General features: G+C 43.4%; 3 protein-coding genes across 3 annotated transcripts; 1 reads left to right on the forward strand and 2 right to left on the reverse strand.

Annotated features, from left to right (window-relative positions):
* Positions 1-2,862: 2,862 nt before the first annotated feature.
* ppp1cab (protein phosphatase 1, catalytic subunit, alpha isozyme b) lies at positions 2,863-9,144 on the reverse strand. The gene is made up of 7 exons (XM_086194688.1): positions 8,736-9,144; positions 7,695-7,826; positions 6,547-6,777; positions 5,557-5,661; positions 4,540-4,763; positions 3,893-4,027; positions 2,863-3,797 (listed from the first exon to the last, which is right to left on the reverse strand). Exons 1-7 carry the CDS (start codon positions 8,788-8,790, stop codon positions 3,702-3,704), a joined length of 978 nt encoding a protein of 325 aa, XP_086050814.1. The 5' UTR covers positions 8,791-9,144; the 3' UTR covers positions 2,863-3,701.
* A 327-nt stretch (positions 9,145-9,471) lies between these two features.
* Positions 9,472-15,272, forward strand: pelo (pelota mRNA surveillance and ribosome rescue factor). Its single transcript, XM_086194686.1, has 13 exons — positions 9,472-9,702; positions 10,066-10,158; positions 10,910-11,060; positions 11,160-11,250; positions 12,219-12,382; positions 13,163-13,223; positions 13,386-13,547; positions 13,623-13,669; positions 13,788-13,861; positions 13,950-14,021; positions 14,353-14,427; positions 14,700-14,731; positions 15,033-15,272. Exons 1-13 carry the CDS (start codon positions 9,662-9,664, stop codon positions 15,125-15,127), a joined length of 1,158 nt encoding a protein of 385 aa, XP_086050812.1. The 5' UTR covers positions 9,472-9,661; the 3' UTR covers positions 15,128-15,272.
* A 389-nt stretch (positions 15,273-15,661) lies between these two features.
* On the reverse strand, positions 15,662-18,117 carry paqr4b (progestin and adipoQ receptor family member IVb). Its single transcript, XM_086194697.1, has 3 exons — positions 17,758-18,117; positions 16,793-17,011; positions 15,662-16,407 (listed from the first exon to the last, which is right to left on the reverse strand). The coding sequence occupies exons 1-3, from the start codon at positions 17,921-17,923 to the stop codon at positions 15,974-15,976; spliced, it is 819 nt and encodes a 272-aa protein (XP_086050823.1). The 5' UTR covers positions 17,924-18,117; the 3' UTR covers positions 15,662-15,973.
* Positions 18,118-18,397: the final 280 nt, after the last annotated feature.

Below are 18,397 nucleotides of genomic sequence, written 5' to 3' on the forward strand. Positions count from 1 at the left end.
GACAACTCAGAGATGGTGTAAAATAAGTGGACGTGGCCCAACTGAGGTCACCAAATGGTTCGTTAACGACTGTTTTAAATCCTTAAATTCGGCATTTCGGCCATCGGCGTCTTATTTTTTTTTCGAAACTGTATTTGGATGAGACAGTGAAGCTGCACCTCCGGACTGATTCAAAGCCACTTGTAAATCACAAGGTAGCCGCAGGCTGAAGCGTACCCTTCTTTGTAGTGGGTTTACTAGAAATAAGATCATAAATTAGGAAAAGAAATACACGCTGCATTGACGACAACTTGAAACACAACGGAAACGTTTTATGGGGCAAATAAATCATGTGAGAAGAGACATCGTTTGGTCATACTATCAACCTGTTGAGAGTCCCCCTGGTGGCCATTACAGGGAAAACACAGTGACGGAGCTGTCATAGTAGGTTTGTCCACTTCTTTTTTTTTTTTTTTTAACAGTTGATATGGTTTCTGCAAATACATTATCATCTTGCATAATTTGAAAATACACAAAATCCCAAACAGAAATTTGCAGTGCAAAGATGGCATAAAACCCAGAGAGTGTATTTGAAACTCCCACCTAAATAAGTTTCAAATCATCATAAAGACAAAGAAAACGCTCCATGAAATTGATGGTAAATGATTATAGATTTTGTAACCAACTGAGTTGTATGTAATAAAAGCAGATGAATATGTAGTGTAGATGAAGGACTGCTGAAAAGTTGTCTTCATATCGCACGCTTCACTTGAGATCAAAATTTGAGTAACTTCCTTTTGATGTTTTTTTTTTTTTAAATTTCTAAAAGGCATTCTGGAAATGATTTAAATTCAAATGGCCATTTCAAAACCCGGGTGGACTGAGAATCATTGAAGAACCAAGTTGCATAATAAAGTTAAGCTTCTTTAAATCCAACCCACACCCCCGCAGCAGTTCCCAACCTTCACCTCTCACCTCATTGGTCCTGTAAAAAGAAATCCGAATGATGGACAGAGCATCTTGAGGAAGGCTGCCGATGACAGGAAGATGAATGAATGCTAAAAGAGCCAGAGAAATAGCTCAGAAAGAAACGGGATCCTTTTTTTTGATAAATATAGCTCGAGTACCGTACGGAGGGATCTATTTTTCAACGCAGCCCCTGCGGTGATGGCGGACGGTTTTGTGAAGAAATAACGGTAGCTGATAATTCTGGTCATTATGTGGCAACGCTCTGCACGCTGTTGTAATCAAACCTCTCTGATTACAGTCGGTCTGACAGTTTGGGACCTGCTCAACAGCACCTCCCTGTGGACAACTGCTGAACACATCAGGAGCGGGTTTAAAACACCAGCTACACCTGTCCCGTTACCTCATGTGTGAGGAAGCATATTGATACTTTGGAACCAAACCTGCAGCAATGCCAATTTTTGTTTTGTTTGTTTTTTTGGGGGGTGGGGAGGGGGCAGGGTCTTTGTTTTACTCATTTCAAATCTGCTGTCAATCACACCCTGTCTTTTGTTTCCTGCCTCCAGTGTTTCCTCACCGCATTTCCTCAGTTCCTGTTTTTGTTGTGGTCGTTATTTAGTCGGGGGAAGTGAGGTGAAGAAGGTGTTCTTTGTTTCCTTTTTTGTGTAGTCGGTTTGGTTGAACTCAGCTGCTGGCACTGTTGGATACTGCGTTTCTAAGGGGGGAAGTGCATATTTAACTGGGTTTTATTGGCTCCTTTTGTATTTTGGCCAGTTTTAACTTCATATATATGTGTTCCCGGTGACCGGCTGGTTCTCACTACCGGGTTTAGGGTGCTCAGTGAAATATGGACACATTAAGAAGACCAACTCTCTCACAAAGAACAAGTCCGTTCCTGTCATTCGTACGTAAGAACTGCTGGAAAGAATTTGCAAATGTAAAATCACCGCGGTCTTCAACACCACTGATTTCAGCAGCTTTGTAATGATCGAAGAACCTTAGGTTTTATCAGGGCATGAGAATTCTTTATTAAATTTAAATTACTTTTTTAATGACAAACGCGTTATAGTCGTTTCTATTCAACTTTTTATTCATCAACCCAATCTGGCTAAAATACACACAGCCAGTGTCACACCTATATATCGTATATACTTGAACATGTGCAGTGTAGCATGAACAAATAAAACATAAAATTATTGTGTATATTCTGCATTAATACATTAATACAACTATGAAATTGTGAAATAATTTAATTTCATCTTCTCGCCTTTACAATAAATATTTGAAACCCGACTTTGGACGCAAAGTTATAATGGAATAAAAATCATAATTATGAGATTTTATGTTTTATATGTTGTTAGAAATAGGAACACATGATCAATTATTGGCTGATGACAAGATTTTATAGTTCAGCAGTGAAATTAAGAGGGAGAATGTTGCAGGACCGCACCATAAACCCCCCCCAAAAACAAAGGAAATGTGAGGAAGTAGTAACGCTCATGCCGTGCACCTCGACCAGCGAACAAGGACGGTGACACAGTGATACAACAGGATTGCAGTTTGCAAAACGTGTTGTGTGAGTGTTTTATGTGGAGGGGGGGAAAAAATGGTTTAAAAGTTTAAAGACAGGAGAGAGAGAAAAAAAAAAAAACAAAGTCAGTGGAATGCTCGTTTCAAGCCTGTACTGCAGGAAGTGTCGGCAGCCAGTAAGCACGCACACACACAAAAAGCAAGAACAATAAACTAGTGTGTGTTAGAAAGTGACACAATTATTGGTTGGATTATCAGCTGGGAAAAAAAAAATCCATATTATTGCAATTCATGTACTTTTCTTGTTGGTTTCTATACAAAACTGTCCAAATCCTCATGTTTTCATGGTATTCAGGTGGAAAATTACTACAAAAACAGACGGTGAAGCTCAGATTCTCGCTTTATTGGTCAACTTGATGAAAGACTACAAAACGAATTCACAAAAAATCTCTTTCAAGTAATCAAATCTGTACAAACCTAAACTGTATGTGTATTTTTTTACAGCTCTGGCTCATATGAATCTGAAGAGTCGTGTGTGTGTGTGTGTGTGTGTGTGTAAATGTGTGTGTAAGTGTGTGTGTGTGTGTGTGTGTATGTGTGAGAGAGCGAGCTTGCCGTTCGTGAGACAAGGTGACGTCACACTAACTCAAAGACACGCAAGACACCGCACAGAACACACACACGCGCGCGCGCACACACACACACACACACACCCGCGCGAGCGCGCATGCACACACCTGTGTTGAGATTTTACAGTACAGAGGACAGGGAAAAAAATACTTCCCCCCTCCACGAGTACACACACGCCACCTGCTGGCAGAGGTTTGCTGCTTAAATTCATCAGCTCAGCAAGCTCCTGCTTTTCTCCCAAACCCTGCGTTTTCAGTCAAATTACTGTACAGACAGACACTGTGGTTTCAACCTTTCCACAGGAAGAGTGGCAAGAGAGAGGGGAAAGTATAAATCTCTAATACACTCACACAAAATGTACATGTGCACATGATTTCAATGCTCACTGGCAGACGGGGCACATCTCATCTGCGCACGCACACACGCACTCGCTCGCTCAGACAATTCGTAACATTAAATGTTTTTAAGAAGTACAGATAAAAAAGGAAAAAAGCCCTGGGTATAGGTTTGATTTCTGGCTGTTTGGTGAAAGAAAGGAGAAGAGAGGTAGAGAGGGCAGGAAGGATGGGTCAGAGGTCAAGGGCCGACTACTGGTGTCATTTCTTAGCTTTCCTCGGTGGGGTGACCGGGCGACCGGAGCCCATGCCCCCTCCACCGCCGTAGAACAACTTCTTATCTGCAGGTTTGAGGATCTGTGGAAGCAAAACAACAACAAGAAAAAAAGAAGTTCAGATTTTGTATTAATCTTCAAACTGTCGGGATTAGATCTGGCTGGTCTGCGCCTCACCTGGAACGAGCACATGAGGGTCTCATCTACGCTCATCATGGCTCCTGCATTGTCAAATTCACCGCAGTAGTTTGGGGCTGAGAACAGCGTCACCAGCTGCCTCTTGGCGAAGAACTCATAGCCGTCCTCGACCACCTGAGAATGGATACCACGGGTTAGCGAGCAGGCGCCCAACGGCACCACCTCATGGGGGTCGTTTCAGCGCCGCGTAGCACGGAACACAGAAGCCGTTACACTGAGAGGAATATCTGATAAAAGGAGCTTTCTATATTAGTATGGCAGGTTTCACCCTCTGAATACTCTTCCGCTGGCTGGGTTACGCAGAAAAGAATGAACCAATACAGGCCTTGACTTTTAAGTTACAACTTGTATGTAATTATCTTGAATTTTCAGAGCAACACCACCAAAGAGCTGCTTTGGTACCTGGAGCCTGAGTACGGGCCACCATTGAGATGTGGTGCGTCTAAAACACGTTGAAAACCACTGAGAGGAGAAGGTGATGACTTCAGGTTGGAGTCTGATGATGTCACCAAACCAAACACTGAATTTGACCAGCCCCAACACAGGAGCTAACAAGAGGGTCTGAAATTTTCTACTTAGCCTCCATGATCAAATTCTCCTGTGTGAACGGCCTTGGGCGCACTGACCTGGTGGGCCCGACAAATCAGGTCCATGTCGTGTTTGTGGAGGAACTTTGTGACCACGTCGGCGCCGAACGTGAAGGAGACGCCGCGGTCGTTTTCACCCCAGCCCAGCACGTCCTTGTCGGGATCGGCCCAGAGCAGGTCACAGAGGAGGCCCTGGTCAGGCACATCAGTGGGTCGCATCACCCTTCGCACCTGCTCCATGGACTGGAGATCTGGGGATAGGCCTGTTGAGGAAACGGCTCAAAGTTACGACGGCGGGAACAGCTTCACCTGCGGTAGGTTTAGAGCCCTCGTTCTACTCGAGATTCACCAGAGTTTATCGAAAGCTCTGCAGAAAAAGGAGGAGTCAGCCTGTCAATCACAACGCTGGGCGATGTGCTCTTCAGGATGTGTTAAACATTTGTCTCTTGTAAACGTGGGGAACAGACCTGTGTGTGAATGACGACTAGCAGAGATGCAAGGGTGGACGTTCTAACCAGAAGACACTTTAGGCCATGAAAGTTTTTTATGGCCAAAATAAAAACTCTGTGTCAGCTCTCATGACGTCCACAGCCTGTTTATAAGTCCTTATGGTGGGTCTCCAATGGAAACATGAGATAGCAGCAACTGGATGGTGACAACGCCCAGTTTATTGCGTTGTGATCAATTATCAAGTGAAAAATGTGTGAATATTTGTGTTTTTTTTTTCCATCTTTCGAATTAAAATGGTACGCGTCCATACTTCAGCTCATTTTTACAAGAAGTAACGCAAAGACGGCTGCTCCTCTCTGAGATTAGTGACCAGCACGCTACAATACCCATCTGAAAGAATTTGATCAAAGCAGCATTAAATGTATAAATCCTAATTCTGTGACTTCTGCTTAAAAGTGGCCAAAACTCGGTGCCAACCAGACATTAAGATGGCAGACGTACCTGCAGGTCATGTTGACAGCAAAAACAGCAGGAGAGTGAGTGAGTGTGTGTGTGTGTGTGTGTGTTCTCTGGCGAGAAGCCAAATGGAGTGTCTGATGAGGATACCTCCATGGCAACAGAAGATCTTCTCATCAACAATGGCTGCGACAGGCAAACAGTTGAAGCAGTCGGTGAAGGTCTTCCACAGCTTTATGTTGTATCGCCTCTTACCTGCGGAAAGAAACCAAAATCGCTTGGCTTCACTCTTATCTCGAGACCTATAAATGCTCAAAGGCTGTGCCTGGAACATCACATAATAAACACAACATTTTACATAATCTGGGGCTGTAAAAAAAGAAACACACACACACACACACACACGAGAAGCCATGTGATTCATCGCTGCCTGCACAGCTTGATCATGCTACTTTGCCTGAAGCCTGATACACCCAGGTCTATCTGAATAGCTTGTGTTACCAATAATAGGCTACTTCATGCTGGAAAAAAAAGTAGTTGCACCTCCATATCACAGATTTAGTCAACTTTTTTATACTTTCTTTCCGACTGCTCTTTTTTTAAAGTTTAAAATATATACATCTGCATACGGAGTTAATGCTGGCTTCTTCTTCTTCTTCTTTAAAATTTTTTCCTCAGCATCAACTTTCCATTGAGCAAACCAACAGTTTTCTGGTTTTTAGATGCTCGCTAATCAATTGGGTCACAGCTGCTGCAACTAAAGCAGTATAATAAAACAGTCCTGCAATAAATCCCACAGTCATAAAGGATACAGACGATACGCAGTGTATTTTTTACACAACCTCGTCCTTGAGGGGAACTCGCAGCACCAAAACAACTAATAGCTATCAACAAGACGGCCACAAAGATGGCTGCTGCATTGCAAATTTTCTTTCTGATTCTTCTAATTTGTCACTGTCTTGGTGAGCTGTGAATTTCCATCTCGGTCAGATGCATTCCCTCATCCTTTAAGTTCACACTATAATGGAACTGGGGCTGAAATGGGTGATCGGAGGTTGTTTATATGGTTCCTGCTGATTAAAACTATCCACAACAACACCGAAAAAAAAATCAAGATTTGTGTCATTCTTTGGGACTTACACTCATCGTAGAAGCCATATATTCTGTTAATGGAGGCGCACTCGTGGTTTCCTCTCAGCAGAAAGAAGTTTTCTGGGTATTTGATCTTGTACGCCAACAAGAGGCAGATGGTCTCCAGGGATTGCTTGCCTCGGTCTACGTAGTCTCCCAGGAACAAGTAGTTGCTCTCTGGTGGAAAGCCCCCATATTCAAAGAGCCTCAGCAGATCGTAGTACTGCCCATGTACATCACCTGGTGAGAGAAACAATGTTGGTCAAAGGTGCGACTCGTGCTGTGTGTATGTGCACAACAAAAACAGCGAGGGACTTGGATAGAGGTACAACAACACTTGGCAAAGGAACCCTGTAAATTTAGAACACTTGAACCATGTACTATTTCAAGTTGACGCCGTATGCTTGACTTGTTTTTTTTTTTTTTTTTTTTTTAATGATGATTACACAACTAACTGAATATGCAAATCTGATGTGAGAAAAGCGGGGATTTTGACAGCATGTTAAACTCAAGAAGGTCCTTAAATCTGCACTGTTCCTTTAAGCCCGGGACACTTACACACAGAGATTCCACGATACCACAGGACAAATTAGCCCATCGTTAAGAAGCTGGCGCTATGCCGCCCCAGCTTGTGAATTTATACGGCATTCCATCGTAGCGCAACGGAGGGTGACATGTAAAAACAACAGTGTTTTGGGTGAACTGTTATGCCGTCCCTTTTACACAGACATTGATTCGGCCTTGTGACTACCTCCATGTCGACTCTGTACTTTAATATACAAGCCAAGGCCTAACAGAGTGACAATATTCCTAGTTAGAACACACTGTTTAAAGGGACTTAGGGTTCATTATCAAGTGGCATCAGCAGTTGGACCCAGGAGGCTAATTCCAGGGAAGTGCAGAACAGTTACAGGAGAGGGGAGCAGTGTTATCAGTTTATTCCTTCAGTTCTATAATTACAGGGCAAAGTCACAGTCCTGCGGTATTATTTTCCTGGGAATTTCAAATATGATAAAATGTCATCTAAACACAATCAGGCAAATAAAAACCGACTCACAACGCGAAGACCCTTCTCATTACAGTCCAGCTATTCAAGCCTTTAAGAGAACCGCATGAGAGCTCCCCTCAATCAAAGAGAAAACACAACTAAGCCTCACCACAAATCTTGAGGGGCGCCTCAAGTTCAAGCAGGATTGGCTGGCTGAGGAAGATCTCCCTGGATTTGAGGCAGAGACCACGGATTTCATTCTCTGTCAGCTGAACATTCTTGCCAGGTCTGGAGCCTTTCACTGCAAGAGAGTGAGAGACGAGGAGAGTGAGGCGTAGTACACTGAATATAGACACTAGTTTAGTAGGTAAAAGGTATAAATAACACCGTGCAAGGACTATGATGATGATATAACACCATGTTAGTCAAGAGGAAAGGACAATAAAGCCGCATTTTGAACATTAATGTAACAAACACGAATGCAGCAAAAAATAAAAAAACATACTCAATAAAAAGCAGAGCAGGGTTCTACCCCAAAAACATTGCCTATTGGTGCAATCTACGCCTCTGTAACACCCACTATCATTACAATGGAATATGAAGGTAATCATTACATGTCCGAGCTTGCTGTACAAAACTAACTGGCATGCATGTAAATAAAAGCGCACATTCGTTAAGAAAAAAGGTTAAAAAATACAAAAATTAATAAAGTAAAATAAAAAAAATACTTTCAACGTCATGAAGAACTCAAAATTGCTCCTGGAGACACATTTTACGGGTTTGATTTATTAGTTTTAGAGGTTACGTGCGGCGTTGTTATGACCTTAACGTCCACAACATTAAACAAGGATGAGTGAAGACAAAGGACACAGCGTTACCAAAATTATTCACATTTACAATTCTAGCTACGCTAAGCGAAACTTCTCCGTTATACTTGCACGGTTTCTTACATAACGATAATGTTAGTGTCTCGGCTGGCCACAATATAAACATACACCGTTACCTTGTATTTTAAGAGGTAGATTTGACATTAAACATAGGATAATTCGCTGATAGGTCAATACTAATAGTAAAATAATAACAAAAACAAATAAGTTCAGTGGAATTTAATTGGCTCACCGAATGTATCTCTCTATCGTCCCCTTGCATCTGTTAGCGAAGTTAGCTAAAATGGCTACCTCAGTGAATATCGAGCGAAATTCAGTCTTACCTTCCAGCAGACGCTGTATAATGGAGTCGATGTTCAGCTTATCGGCTTCTGCCATACTATTCCTCGATCCTGATCACTTTCTAATAAGCCCTACGAATCGAAGGTGGAGTAAATGTTCACTGAATAGTGAGTTAAAGTTCGGCGACTAGTTCAGCGATAGCGGTTAATCGGCTATGGTTAGCAATCGCAGCTAACCTTGGGGCAGAATTGGCAACCTCAAAATTTGAGGCTGGGTGCTGTGCTCTGCTTGAAGTGATATCTGACATGCACTTCAGGAATTTGCATTAGAGCAAATTTTTCATTAAAATAAGTTTCCAAATTCACTTGGAGTAGCCGATTTTATTCGTTGTTTCTGCCCCCGCTACCAACACCATGCCATCGACACAAAAAAAAAGACCCTGGTTGAGCGTTAGCTCAAAGAGAGGATGAACGGAAGTGGTTCGACAGATCCCGCGCTCCCATTGGTCAGTTTTGCTAATAGGCGGGATTTGTGTGGTTCAGTATCTTCAAGGATTGGTTGTTTTCAATGTCTTTCAGCATTTGCTTATCTGAAAGCAAAATGTAAAAATGACATAATTCTCGGTATTGCTCGCGTTTTGCTGGTCCTAAATTTGGAGTTTTGTCATAGCAATTCAGAATACACACAACATTTGTCTTTCAATATCAAATTATTCATGTTTTGGTCGCTTCTTGTTTGTTGTACGGTAAAACGACACTTACGGAAGTGACCGGGGTGGGAAGGACTCACGACGTATATCGGCATGACGCAATATCCCAGCGCCTGGCAACTTGCAGCTAGTGATTCATTTAGAAGTTAAGAAATGGCTTAGGCTATCCTAGGTAATCATGAATTTGACTCAGATAAACGGTAAACAGATTGTTTTGCGCGGATAATATTCTTGCTACCATCTATAAGCCGTCCGACCATGAAGTTGCTTCATAAAGACATTGAAAAGGACAATGCCGGGTGAGTGACGTGTGATAACTCACGTTAGCAAGCTAACCAGCATGCTGCTTTGCTGACTACAACTAAATGACCTGTACGAAGAGACGTGTTTGTGATCGCCATATTCCCTTTATTTATAAGTATTAATAACACCAGACCCATACATATATGGACATACTGTACATTGAACGTCACTTCCAATTCAGCTTTAATGGCAGGGCACTCTCCCTGGTGAGTAAACAAAACAAACCCCAGGAATCGCTTGACGTTTTAAATTAGGATCTCAGACAAATTAAAATTTTACCATGAATCCCGCCCTTTTAATCACTATCATTAGTAATCCTAAATCAAACTGTCAGTCATTGTTGGTAAACATTTCTTCAGTCAGGTGACCCTGATGCCTGAGGAGGCAGAGGATATGTGGCACACCTACAACCTGCTGCAGGTTGGGGACAGCTTGAGAGCCTCTACTATCAGGTAACAGATAACCTCTCTCATCCAGACAGTAAAAGTAGCTTGAATAAGTTCAATATAAGAGAAAGAGGCTTATAACCTGTTTGTTTCAAGCTCTGCATACAAAGTTGTTGCCTTTAGGTGAAGAGACACCCGTTCAAATTTGTTTCGATTTGGACCTGTACAAGCTATGGAAAGAAATCTTGATCAGTCTGGATCAGTACCGGCATTCCGAAGTCAGTCGGTCTTTGAATAAGGTCGATATCAGCAACTGATTCTAATATTCCCTATCCGATATCCCATCTCTACCTCTGTGATTGGGTTTCACCAGGTAACAGGCAGTGCGGCATCAGTGTGCTGTGCCTTTCTGAGCTTATAAACAATGTAGCCAAACTCAGATGCTCATACGCTCTGAAACACAGCAGTACCAGTGTGTATATAGAAGCGTACAAATGCTTGTCTTTGGGGCTGGTACTGTCTGTATCCTCTCTGTTAGTCAAAACGTGAACTTCTGGCCTCTAGAAGATCAGTATTGTACTTGTGATGGATCTTATGTGGTGACAGAACCTTTCTTGCCTTCATTTTCAAGTGTGTGTCAGCATGTAGCTTTTGATATCTGAACAGATTTATTTTGTAAAGAGTTTATTTCGTCTCCATCGCTTTCTGTCTCTCACCTGAAATCTGTCTGTCAATCAAGGAGCATTTTGGTCTCACATACATGGAGAACTCGATGCATGGAATCACATTCCCAACTAAACCCCCTCCGATCTTACAGGAAGGTGCAGACAGAGTCCAATACAGGAAGTGTTGGCAGCTCCAGAGTTCGGACCACTCTAACACTGTGTGTGGAGACTATTGACTTTGACTCCCAGGCTTGCCAACTGAGAGTGAAGGGCACAAACCTGGAGGAGAACCAGTATGTCAAGGTGTGGAACTGTAAACTCAGTCATCTGTGGAAGTTTTTGCCATACTTGTGAAATCCTGATTGAAATAAGAGGGGTGTCTTAACTGTGTTTTTACTTCAGATGGGGGCTTACCACACGATTGAACTGGAGCTCAACAGGAAGTTCACTCTCGCTAAAAAGAGCTGGGACAGTGTTGTGTTGGAGAGAATTGGTAAGCGGGTTCTCCTGTGTTCGTATTTAATCATGGACTGCAGTTCCCCCCTCGTACAGCGAAGGTTCTAGAACTCTTTGTACCAAAAGCTAGCTGAAGTTCAGAGAATGCCGTGTGGTAGAAAAATGTCTCGTGGTTAAAGCGACGCCTGGAGTGAATATTACCCACAGATGTAGGGAAGAGCAAAGGCTGAACGTTCTCTAGGCGAGCTGAACGGGAGCTTGACTCAGCTGGGCGAGTTCTGCCAAAAAATACAAGAATACACTCATCCTGCAAAAAGAAAAGAAAAAGCTGAACCAGCCTCTACTATTGCTTCAGTGTAACGTGACATCATCCAGCTGGGAGGATGTTGTCCAATCACATACATGCAAGCACACATTCCTGGTAGATCAGGAACCAGGACTGCTGTGCTCTGTTTTCCATCCTAAGTTCAAAGATTCTTCCTGCAAAATGGATTTTCCTGAATTTCCTCCTCAAAAGATCAAGTCAAGGGTTTTGAAAAGCTGTTTTTTTCCCCTATGAATGAGGGCTGTTTGACCCAATACAATATTCCTAAGAAATATTGGCAAAATAAATATTTTCATTGTCCTTTTTCACATCAGCTACATTGCAGTGTGAACTGTCCATAATAATACTGCTTCCAGATAGCAACCATCCTAAAATGAACAAAATCTGTCTCATCCAAGTGGGAGTGTGTGGCCTGATTGACAGGATGACATTTTAACAGGTTTCTCCTTAAATCAAATGCAGCAACAAAGAGTGCATATTACCATGGCAACAGAGTTAGCTGACAGATGGGTTCATACATTTGAAGGAGTGTGGGGTGGGTGGGTGGGCTGCTGACTCATGTCACTGACACTGCTAGAAGAATGTTTTTTGAAATTCTTTGCAAAATCAGACATTAAATGCGAACTCCTTCACCACTAACAAGTAAAACCGCAGTAACTTGTGTCCGGTCCGCTCTGCAGAGCAGGCATGCGACGCCACCCAGAAAGCAGACGTCGCAGCTGTGGTGATGCAGGAGGGTCTCGCCAACCTGGTTCTGGTGACCCCTGCTATGACACTGCTGCGCGCAAAAGTGGAGGTCACCATCCCTCGCAAGAGAAGAGGAAGCTGCACCCAGCACGAAAAGGTACATCTGTTGATTTCATAGCAGACTTGAGAAAATTCAAATAGGAAGACAGACAGACGGTGGATGGACCACAGGTGCAGCCACTCTGATCATGAGACGGCCTTCATTTGCGACTCAGTTTCTGAGCAGAGTGAACAAAGCAGAGGAAGCAAATATGTTAACACCGTTGAAATGCGCTGTCACGTTTGCACAAAGTAAAATAGGTCAAAGCACAATAAATCCACGAAAATATGAAGTGACATTTGTGTGTAGTGTGATGTGTGTACCCGTCCAGGGTGAACCCCGCCTCTCGGCCAATGTCAGCTGGGAAAGGCTCCGCCCCCCCCCCCCCCCCCGTGACCAGTAACAGATAAGTGGTGTAGAAAACAGGTGGAGTGGGATGTGCGTAAGGCGAAACCTATTTTAAAACATAATTTTTGAATATGTCATCCTTAATCATTGGTTATTAAACATACCATGCCAGAAAACCTTCAAATGAAGAGGGCTGAATAAATGAAACAATGCCCTCCTGTGTTTTCATGAAGCAATTTTTTTTTTCTTTTTCTGCCAGATCAGTATTTCACATCACAAGCGTGTTTTTGTCCGCATCTGCTTACGAGCGGTCAGGAGCACTCTTGAATATCGCTGGAATCTAGTATCAAAACCGAGGGCACGCACATTTAACGCAGGAAGCCCGACGTCTCCTCCTCAGCCAAACACAGCAGCCGTCCCTGTTAACTCTCCACACCCCTCCATGATGACACCTGGTGTGTGTGTGTGTGTGTGTGTGTGTGTTTATAGGCGCTCGAGAGGTTCTATGAGGCTGTCATGCAGGCAATCCTTCGCCACATTAATTTTGACGGTAAGGCTGCCGTGCACAAATCAACACACATTTGCATTGTTTTTTGTTGTTTGTTTGTTTGTTTCAAATGCGTGTTGTGCGACGACGATATCCCCTCGTCATAAATTCCTCTTTGCCGGCTTTGAGGTAACCTTGCAGCTTCTCCCCTCCTCCATGTCCTAGTGGTGAAGTGCATCCTCGTAGCCAGTCCAGGTTTTGTGAAGGACCAGTTCATGACCTACCTCTTCAAGGAGGCTGTGCGACAAGACAATAAGATCCTACTGGAGAATCGACCCAAATTCATGCTGGTCCATTCCTCATCAGGTCATAAGTACTCGCTTAAAGGTAGGAGAAGGTGTTTCAGGGCAAGACGCCGGTTCCATCTCATCACAGGGGTTTTAAATGTGCGTCGTTTTCCAGAAATCCTCTCGGATCCCACAGTGACGAGCAGGCTCTCCGATACCAAGGTGAATACGCTTCAGACGCTCTTGTCGGTTTGCTTTATAAATCAAAGTTGACTTCATAAAACACAAATCAATGTATTAAATGCAATTTTTAAAAATATATGTATTTAATATCGTTCAGGCAGCAGGAGAGGTGAAAGCCCTAGAAGACTTCTATAAGATGCTGCAGCACGAGTCCGACAGAGCCTTCTACGGGTGAGTGGAGGGGCACAACGGCGAAAAATGTCAACGAATTCATGGTCGCTGATAATCAACAGCCTCTGTATCCCCGCCTCCTCCTCAGACTGGCCCATGTGGAGAAAGCTGCTGACGCCCTCGCTATTGACACCCTCCTGATAAGTGATAAGTTGTTCAGGTAGATACAGAGAGATGCAGCATGTTTCGGTCACATCATCGTGCCTCTTTTTTAAAAGTTTTCAAATCCAGCCATCCATCCATTTTTTTTAAAGAATTCTCACCCCGTTTCAGCTGATATTTCTGTAAAGTTGCTTCCAACCAACAAGTCGAACAGATTTTACACCAATAAAAATGTGCATCACGAGAATCGTTGGAGAGATTCAGTGTCCATAGTCCCTCCCTCGCAGCCTTTGTGGTTTTTAACTCACATAAATTCTGCACTGTGTGTGTGTGTGTGTGCGCGCGTGTGTAAATCAAGTCTGCTTGTGTGTCTCCATGTGAACGTCAAGGCACCAGGAAATCGCTACCAGGGCTCGTTACGTCCGTCTGGTGGACAACGTGAGGGACAACGGCGGCAACGTCAGGTATCGGTTATGTTACCCCCTTTTAACAAGCGTGCTGAGGTGGCACAGTGACTGTCCGTGTTTGAATATATGGGTACTAGTTCTTTTCCACATCCATTATAGATACGTGTCTTATAATGTGCTTTTGTCAGCATAAATATGAGCTCTGAGTCTGTCAGTTCACCGTAGAGTCAGATTGTCAACCAGAGCATGACCAGCTTCAGTCTCTGCATGGAACCATAAACCTGCGTTCCGCTGATGACGCTCTATTTTTAAATTTTTTTTTCTTGCAGAATATTCTCAAGCCTTCACGTGTCCGGGGAACGTAAGTGCACTTCTTCTGAATGACATCTTGAAAAGTCTTTTTTCATAGTGTTGGCAGGATTGTTTGTGACGTGTGTGGATAATTCCCAACCAAGACGTTTGACAAACGACACTGAGCTGCGCTTGAGCCCCCAACTTGAATGTAGATTTGATTGCACACTTGCAGAGCGCCAGAACAACAACGAAGGCTCAATAATTGTCAGAAGGCAACAGCGAACGCACAATGCAGTTGGCATGTAGCTGCCTTAAGATGGTATGACCTGCATGAGTAACACACCGCCATCTCCGACCATCTCCTCCAGAACTGACTCAGCTGAGCGGAGTGGCAGCCATCTTGAGGTTTCCCATCGCCGACCTGTCAGAAGCCGAGGATGATAGCAGCTCAGATGAAGATTGACAGAAACGGACCGTAGGGATCTTTTCTAAGAGAGAAAGGTCATCGAGCGTTGGAGAACACAAAATCACACTCTGTGTGTTGCAAAAAAAAAAAAAAAAATCTAAAGCTGCTGTGCCAGTTATTGAATTCCTTTTTCCTGCAACTTCACTCACCTCTTTGAAATCTGAGTGGCCATAACTTCACCTGATTCAGCGCAGCTTTGAAACCTTTGGTTTGAAGGGACATCTCCTATGAATGCTAATGAAAATGGATGTGTCTGATGTTGCCAAGTCCACATGAAAGCAGTTCAGATTTAGCGTGGCACTTAGAAAACAGCAACAAAAAAAAAAAACAACAACAAAAAATCATTGCTTTTGTTTTTCTTTTCAAGTGTATATACAGTATATCTTTCTTGCAATTACACAACAGAAGCATTCAACCTCTGGTGTCATTTTTTTTTTTTTTTGTCACACAGATGTTCTCTAAATGTATGAATGAAAATGGAACCGGGTATAAAAAATATAGAATTTATTATAAATAAGTATATATATATATATATATATTACAATCAAAAACTTTGGTTATGGGTATCACGACCCAAAACTACTGCATTTCGACTAACTAAAAATCAAGTATGCAGGATTTTGAATGTGACATACAGTATAAGTGACATCTGGGTTCAGCAGTTCAAACAATGTAAACTCGTTCTTTTCTGTCCAATTAGAAACTTCTCTTGTGAAGCGTCGGCAGCTAGGACTAAAGTGCATTTTAGAGCTTCTCCTGTCTTCATACCTCCTGCATCACTGCTTCTCCTAAGTGTCAAGTCTACCAGTGCAACCTTGCATGTATATCAGTGAATTAAATGAATCACTCAGTAGGACACTGGAAGGTCTTAATCCAGTCTAAATCCTCCAAGGTGCCCCAGTGCAGGTATATTATAGAGCAGATAACCATCACGTGCATGATTTGGTGGCTGTTGCCCCAGTTGTCAAACAGACCCGGGCTGAAACGTTCCGGGATCTGGATGATGTTCACCAACCCTCCCACCATAGCCAAAGAGTCCATGATGACAAAGAGTCGTAGAGAGTTTGGGCTTCCCACCCCGCTGCCGTACACCCGGTACAGGAAGAGGGAGAAGCGGAACAGGGCCTGCCAAACGAAAGCTCGCAGGCGTAGCACGTTAGTGCGGGCGGTAGTGGCGCAGTAGATGCCGTAGCCTGACAGGACGATGTAGACCAGCAGGGCGGTCTGTTGCACAGTTGGGTAGCACAGAAGGGTGATGTGGATGATAGGAAGCGCACCTGAGGGGAAAGACGCGACAGTGAATTCACCTCTACTAACCTACGTATCATTGAACCGGTTGGGTGTAATGCTAGCTGTTAGCGACTACACTTTAACAAAATGCCTCTTTAAAGCAACAAAAAGCAACATTTGTGAGTCTGCTGCCACAAGTGATACCGGATGCTCGTAGATTTGTAGAAGAAAAGACTCACAGGACCTGGATAGATGGGAATGATGACATCGCTCACCAATACATGTGAGCCAACCATAGATACCATGTCTACAGACTGGGCTTTAAAAAAAAGTTATATTTAATGTTTTGGAGTATATTCACTTCATATACAACAGAACCAAATACTATAAATCACACCTGATCAATTTGTGGTTCTCCGGCCAACTACCTACCCAGAGTATTAACAAGGCAGACCCCAAACATGTCGAGGGACAGCAGGGTATCGTACACATGTTCCCCTCCTACGTGGTTCATGAACACATGGTAGACCACCGAGCCCACGGTGGGGCTGAGGCAGGCCAGGTAATGGACCACACAGATCCACAGGCACTCCACCTCCCTCCATGGAATGCTTAAAGGTAGCAGCACCAAAAAGAGGAAGAAAGGGATACCTGCCGAGACATGTTAATAATCACAGCAAGCAAATATCACATAGCGCAGAACATTACGAGGAGTTTCATGTTCTGAGTGGTTCTTCTGTTCTTCCTGGGAACAAGGTGGAAGATACAGCCTTGACCGAGGCTAATACCGTCACTTCCCCTCAGTAAGAGTGTTAGGCTTAATGAACTTACAGGATAGGCGAGGAGAAAATGGAGCAGGGAAGTATCCTCCTTCACAAGCTGTGAGAATCCTGAGCTCAGGCAGTTGATATATTACTATTTCTGGAACTTGCGTCTGGATTTATAGGTCTTTAATCAAAAGTACAAATTAGAAATCGTGCTCTGAAACTGCTCCCAAAGTATTTTTTCTTGTGTGTTTTGCTCAACGTATGGAAAACTTAACTTGCAGAAGCTGAGAAGTGTCGGCCAACCACACACATCCTTTAAAGACCTAGTTAACAGCAGGATATTTCCAGGGACAGGGATTCCCAGGGCAGATTATAGCTAATACCCCATATCCTCATTACACACCCCTGTCAGCGCTTATAACTGGCCATAAGTGAGAGTAGTGGACATAGGTGACCTTTGTTTGTGCTCGTCCCTCTATGAGATAGAGGGATGAGCAAGGTGAGAAATACCAGATTTGTAGTAATGACATCAGATGCATTTAAAAAAATGAACCTACATTGTGTTTTAGTTTAGTTCCCATCAGACTGAACCACATCAAATCTCAAATCAAAGTAAATGCCAGGACTTACCGTGGGAGTAAATGTTCCCCAGCTCATTGTGCATGTAGAAGAGGCTCCTGAGGCACTCTTGAGCCGTGGACACTGGCCGGTAACCCGTCAGAACATATTTGTTGAACTGAAGATGTGAAGGGGTTTTAGCAAAGTCCAACAGCCGCGGCCCTTTGTAAAGCACCATAACAACTCCCTGCAGGCTCTGCCCTTACATTTAGAACTGTTCTGGTTCCTCACTGTTTACATCCTGAGCGAGGCCACGCGTAGAACTCCTCAGCAGAGTTCTGACCCCCTCGCTGGAAACTCTGGTCTCTGAAACACCATCATTGGACAGGTGCAATTCCAGGCAAGCAACCTGTTGAGCTGGCCAAGTGGCATGCTTTCAGCAGGACCAATCAGCAAAGAGTTCTTATTCCTGGGGATAAAGCTGGGGTAATCCGCACAAAAAGCCACGTGCCCTACGGCAGCTGCTGCTCGTCGCAACTCATAGCTTAGTCACACCTTAACTTCATGATTAATATATTTATATCTGGATCTTTAGTTCTGGACCAAGTAGTTTCTATTCCCTCATGCTTGTCTATGACTGAGATTATAACGGTTTATCAGATGGTTGACTTTCTTTATTCTTTACTAATTCCTTGTCATGCACATGCACCTT

This window comes from Aulostomus chinensis, chromosome 23 (genome assembly GCF_037954235.1).
Source record: "Aulostomus chinensis isolate RoL2024-O1b breed Wild chromosome 23, RoL_Achi_v1.0, whole genome shotgun sequence".
NCBI lineage: Eukaryota > Metazoa > Chordata > Actinopteri > Syngnathiformes > Aulostomidae > Aulostomus > Aulostomus chinensis.